We start from the raw sequence: 6,492 nt of genomic DNA on the forward strand, positions 1-6,492 counted from the left end.
CTGCGGGTATGTTCTCTATAAAAAAATCTACAATTTTTGACACATCATTGCAAAATTCCGCGTACATCAAACCAGGCCCTATATCAAACAGGGCCTCACTTAAACCCATAGGCTGCTTTAAAAGTTCGTCAAAGCCGAGCAAATGTCCGAAATGTGCAAAAAAACGGTTGAGCAACAAGACTTGATGGCCTCAACAGTCATTTTTGGAATGTTTACTTTGGTTACTGTGGTTCCCCACCATGTATTTTTGGTATAAATATCATAGAAAATAAACAAAAATATGCAATATCCCTCAGGAGGTGGTCTCTGTATGCAATGATGTGGATCAGTGCCCTTCAACTTTTTTACACTCTTGCAGGCCAGTAAAAATTTTCGAATTGATTCGGACTAGCTAAAATGGAATGAATATGTTATTTGTTAAGTCTGAAACTATGTAATAGGGATATCAATTGGGAATACTGTTTCGGAGATCAGGAGTAAATGAAAAGCGCCAAAGAATGTGTAGGGTTTATCTGAGATTTTTAGTATTTCATTTTCATATTAAAAATGGCTTTCATTACTATTGATCTTTATAAAAATTTGCTAGGAATGCCACTCACTGATATACTGTGTGCAATTTATGATGTAATTATGGTCTCTATCTGAGTATGAGGTGCTCACACACTTTTACAAAATAAGGTTTTATTTTCCCGAAAACAGTAAAATTTTGATTAACCGTCAGTTTCTATTATCCGTCATCGTCTAAAAAAATGTGTGGGAAATACAGTCCCAGATTTTAAGGCCCAAAAAGATCAGATCCAGGGTTTAAGCTGGATAAAAAATTCCTTTTGTAAAAAAGTGAAAATTGGGGGGGGGGGGGCAAGCTTTAGCAAAATGCTACAATGCCAATGTAATGATTGATGGTTGGATGTCTGCTTGTTCAATTTAAATACGAATGCATCACTAAACACGAATGCATCACCTGTGAACTATTATGCCCCAAAAAATTACCTGGATGGACCAAACAGTTTTTCCAGAATGGTTTCACAACATTTTCGTGCCTCAAGTTAGAGCTCATATGGCCGAAAAGCAGTTGCCTCAGGAAGCATTGCTGTGAATGCACAATTCCCTGACACACCCCTCTTGTGAACTCAAAAGTGATGATGGCAAAATGCCTCTTTCTCCCAGCAAATACAACTCCACTTATCCAGCCTATGGACCATGGCATAATTGAAAATATGAAGTGACGTTACAGAAAAGCTTTTATCGAAGGCTTGCTTTCATCTGATGCATCTCCATGACTGTCAAAGAATTTTGGAAGCGATACAACATAAAGGATGTTATTTTTAATATATCGCCACTGCCTGGGCTGGCCTTGATCGCTTTTGTAATGTATTAAGAGATTTCCCTTATCTGCATTTATTCAGTTATTCGTCATAGCCCTGGTCTTGATGGTGACGGTTAATCAAAGTTTTACTGTAATTATTGTTATTACTATTGCGTACTGAATCTCAATTTATTTCTCATTCCTCAAAATTCTTTCTCTTTCTGTTAAGACTGTCCGCAAGTACAGTGCACCCATGTCTATACAGCTCAGCAACCTGATGAACTCTCTATTGATGAGGCTGATGTGGTGAATGTCTTTAGGAAGATGGCAGATGGTGAGTAAAAAATTTCTTACTTTATTGAACTTGCTCAGTAATGTTAAAATGGCGGTTTTGGCATGTAGCTTAAATAAAATCAGCAATTTCGGTATCGGCTCCAGATCAAATTTTTTGTTTCTTTTCATTGTGATTTTGTAACAGTGTGCAATTAAACTTCCGATCATAAGTAACTTTGTTAACAAGTGATTTGTAAAAAAACGAGTACAATTTGTTTTTTGCAAATTTTTTACTTTTTATTTGTGCAATGTCTCGCAAGACTGGCAAAAGTTAGAAAAAATTCCATTTCAGCAATTTTTACTTTTACTTGATAAATGAGACTTTTCTCGTTATAACAGTGCTGTGTATACCAAAGTCTCAGATTATAAGATTTTAGTAGTGTTTCAAAGAACACTGGGGTTCCATAAAAGCTTGAGTTGCCTGGTATCTAGGGTTACCAAGTGTCCTCCTTTGTGTAGTCATTTCGAGCATCCTCCTAAGATCTAGAAAATTTTCCCCCTTTGTCCTTCTTTTTAGGTTTCTATAATTTCTATTTTTTTTTTTGCTGGGGAAATTTTTTTTTTATTCTGAAACATACAGTATATCTCTTGTCATTTCCCCATCCCATTTTACATGCTTTGAACTGTCGCCATAGGAATTCCAAGAATATAATAACCCAAGTTGTCCCCCAAGTAGGGCAGATGCTACTTCAACTATGGCTCAGCTTGCTCTATGATAATATTAAAAAGACAATCTGAAAAATTGCTCTTGAAGAAAGAAACTGCAACATCCATTTTAAGAATGCCATTGTATACTCACCAGCAGCTAATGCCGTGCACTGGAGGGGGAAGGTGTTACCTCTTACATTCAGAAATTAAGAAAATGGGGTGCACAAAAAACAATCAGAATCCTGTGGCGAAATTGCCTCTGCCAAAAAAAGCAATGCTCCCGAAATAAAATTTAAAAAAAAAAAAAACACTTCTGAGGGTAAGGGGCCATTCAAGTATTACGTAAGAAGATTTGTAGCCATTTTTATTTTTGACACCCCCCCCCCTCTTGTCAGCAAGTCAGCCAAACACTGACCCCTCCCCCCGTCAGCAAAATTTCGTCAGCAGCTTAGAATATTTCATATCTTCAAAAAGGGGTGGTTGATGACATAAGCAACCTTCAAACCCCTCCCCCCCTTGTCATCAAAAGTCACCAAATCCAAACCCCCCCCCCGATGCTGACGTAATACTTGAATGACCCCTAGAGGGGAAAAAATACCTCTCGCTTCACTTCAGGCAAAGTAATACAACTGACCAGACTGTGTGAACAATTCATTAAAAATGAGGGAAAAGGGATTGTTATTATTTCTTTTTCTTGCTTTTTTTAGAGGTTCTGTTTTTGTAAGAGAAATTATTGCGGCAACAGGTTTTTGTTAATATTGTGGTGCCATCTGATGTGGAAATCAAAAAAGTGACTCTACAAATTGTGTGCGCGGAAGCATAATCCTTTCTCTGTCTTCAAATCTGGCAAATTTCTCATGGGTTCAAGTTCTCATGGTAACCCTACTAGTATATCAAAAGCTGGAAAATGTTTCTTTGGTGTTTTAAAAATATATTTGTGAAATACTCATATTTCTTAGGTTTGATAGAACTGTCTTGTAACCAATCATAGGTCAAAACTTTGGAAATCTCTGTCGTCGTTTATTGCAATGAGAACTAGTCTATGAGGCTATGCATATTCACGTTTTCTGATGTTGATTACAAATGAAAAACCAACAGTTTGCTTTCTCTCACAGTGAGCAAAGCTACCACAATGAGTTTAGGGGCCGGGCTCGAGCATTTTTTGGAGCTCTTTTTTTTATTTTAATGGATGAGCAAATTGAAAACTGCATTGTATGTACACGTGTATGAAGGAAACCTTTCAATAATTTAAAGGCCCCTGTTTTAATTGGGGGCTCATTTGTTAAGATTTCACTGCCTATAAAATTGCCATCTCTAAAACACTCTCATCCTTTTATTGGATGTTAATGTAAGTGGGGATTCCGAAGCAAAACCCTCTGGTCTTTTGTATCATTCTGAAAATACTTGAGTTTTAACACAGCACAATCGCTCATGAACCAAAGTTCCCCGTTACTTAGTGTTTCAAACAGTAACACAGCACAATCGTATTTGTGATGCTTTACTCAATTAATTTCTATTCTTTTTAGGTTGGTATGAAGGCGAAAGAATCAGAGATGGTCTAAGAGGTTGGTTCCCATCTTCGCACACAGTAGAAATAGTCAGCTCCCATGTCAGGGCTCGCAACCTGAGGCAGCGTTATCGACTGTTGATGTTGTCGCAGACGTACCTGGAAGAACAGCTGAAAGCGATGGCTTCGCAGACAAAGAAGTGAATATTTTAGTTTTTGACATGTTTGCTGTGCAAACAAGAGTGAGAACAAATGAAAAAAATTTTCATTTTTAAATTTTTTTAATAATTTGTTGAATCAAATTACAACTTTTTCTCTTTTGTTTTTGTTACAACATTATCTATCATTACATTGTTATGGCACACAAGCCGGTTCCAGTGTAAATACAAATGTAAACATGTGCTAAATTCTACATCCTCAATAACCAATTAGACTGATTTTTTTTAATGTAGTAAAAACTGTGATTCATTGAAACAAATCGAATATAATCCAGACATAGGATTTTTTCAAAGGAAAGCATTTAAACTTTTTTTCTCAGGGGTGGAAGGAGGGGGGGGCAGTGTTCAGTTTTTTACTGCAAAAAAACGCTAAAATCTTTCTTGAGGGGGAGGAATTACACTCATCCCCACTTTGCATATTAGCTTGTATTTGTATGTCAATTCTTCATATTCTTTGTCTATTTGGAAAATGCAGGGAGCTTTTTAACCCATTTTCATACAGGCTTTTGGCAACAAATTTAGACAATATACAATTGAATCCGTGAGAAAAAAGAACAGTAATATAGTCCGAAATTCTCAATTCCAGATAATCAAGTTTTAAAGTTTTCTTTCCTGAACAGTTCTTCGACTGATTCGAGTTTTAAACATACCTGGAACAAATGAAGAGGGGCTGGTATAGTATTGCTCAATGTTTATATTATCATTTACCGAACCAGTTCATAAAAGAAAATGGCGTAATTTGGACTCGCACTGTTCTTCTGTCACTGATTCAATTGAAGTACTACTACTACTACTAAACCACACATGCATCTCATAAATATTCCTCTGAGGAACTTCTAATGAATTGGTACAAGTGTGAATGCACCATGTGTTGTGTACTTAGCATGAAGTTCATTTCTGAGGAAAGCTTGTTATGTGTTCAAATAGTGCTACCACCTGTCTTCCGAACTCGGAAGTAACAACGTGGCAGTTTATTTTGCTTTGTTTAGTAATTATGCTGAAATATTACAGGCCTGATTGCTCTGTATACAGAGACATTTGAATGGGGGATCAGCTCTCACTGATGCACCAGCGATACATTTAAAAAATGCTATCTTTGTTAACAAGGAGAATGAAAATAGAGTGGAAAAAATTAGTGAAACAAAATAGGTTTTTCATTCTTTCTTTTCCAGTGTCTGCCCTCCTCTGTATATGTAACAAAATACAAATACAAGGCCACAGCAGGCAAAACGCCCAACGTGGTGGCCATATAATTTTTTTCTTGTTAAAACTCATCGAGGGAGAAAAGAACATCATTAATATAGAAAACATAGGAAAGAAAAAGAACAGTTTGCTTATAGGCAGGCCCGTCATTTAGGAGGGCAGGGGGGAGATGCCCCCCCCCCCCTGGCTTTTGAAAATACACTAAAAATGGTATATATAGATATATATACATACATTGAGTACATGTGCTTTGTTCCCCCCCCCCCCCCAGAAAAAGTTAAAATGACGGCCCTGCTTATAGGGTTACCAAGTGTCCCGATATGAAAAAAAGAAAGGAGGGAGAGTGCTTGAAATATACAGGGTGTCCAAAAATCAAATGTCCCTGTTCACTTCTTGTAAATTCCTACACTTTACAAGAAGTTGGGAAGGATGAGAAAAGTATACAAATAAGAGTAACACTTGAAAAGTTTTTGTTTAAAACAAAATCAGTGCACTTTTCACATGTGCTCCTTATGTTGGTCCACTGGTCCAATGATCATATCAGATGAAAGCGCTCACCACACATTGATTTTGAGATTGTTTCTTTGCACTTTTGCATTCAAAAATTACACTGGGATAATAATTACACATAGATAATTTTTTCTATTGGCAACTTTACTTGCATTTTATAATTAATTTTTTTTGCGATAATTGGCAAAGTTCCACATGGATATTGATTTCCCATATTTTTATGAAGGAAATATGATCAGCCCAGGCTTTTATCGTGTTGTGTGTATTGATATTTTTCTACCGGAACACCTTTCGCAAGATGGATGGATGGGACCCCTTGGCAGACTGCACATGGCCAGCAGGCCAGAGGGTTGTGCTGCAATGAATCTGATTTTACTGTAAAGTTTTTTATGCAAACTTTCTGCAAAAACCCAGAATATTTGGTAGTTTTTCATGACTTATATCCACTATTGGGGGTAAGGAGAATGAAACATATCAAGCTAGAATATATTCAAAGTACCTGAGCTGAACATCATTCCATTATTTCCAACAAGTTCTTCAGCTCATTGTTTTTTAATTAAGGTAATGAGCGGTTGAAATCAGTTTTATAACCAAGTCAGTTGGAAGCACAAACACATGAAGGTTACACGGCTGGAAAAGATTCAGCCTGATGGCTGCTGCCAACTTAAAACATAACTTGACCACAATTTTTCCTCTGAGAATTTTAGTAATTATGGGAAAAAAATACTTTTTGTTTGCCCAAAAAAGAAAAAAAAACAAGGAATGGA

General features: G+C 36.6%; 1 protein-coding gene across 1 annotated transcript in view; it reads left to right on the plus strand.

Annotated features, from left to right (window-relative positions):
• The window catches only part of LOC149077895 (uncharacterized), a 74,149-nt gene extending 68,323 nt beyond the window's left edge, over window positions 1-5,826 (plus strand). Inside the window, exons 16-17 of the mRNA XM_089242077.1 lie at window positions 1,536-1,640; window positions 3,814-5,826. Of these exons, the coding sequence (XP_089098203.1) occupies window positions 1,536-1,640; window positions 3,814-3,998 (290 nt within the window). The 3' untranslated portion in view covers window positions 3,999-5,826. The remainder of the gene's footprint in view (window positions 1-1,535; window positions 1,641-3,813) is intronic.
• The last annotated feature ends 666 nt before the right edge of the window (window positions 5,827-6,492 follow it).

The sequence above is a fragment of the Pholcus phalangioides genome, unplaced genomic scaffold (assembly GCF_987345545.1).
Source record: "Pholcus phalangioides strain wild (caught in Gottingen) unplaced genomic scaffold, Ppha-v1.0 ptg000014l_1, whole genome shotgun sequence".
Taxonomy (NCBI): Eukaryota; Metazoa; Arthropoda; class Arachnida; order Araneae; family Pholcidae; genus Pholcus; species Pholcus phalangioides.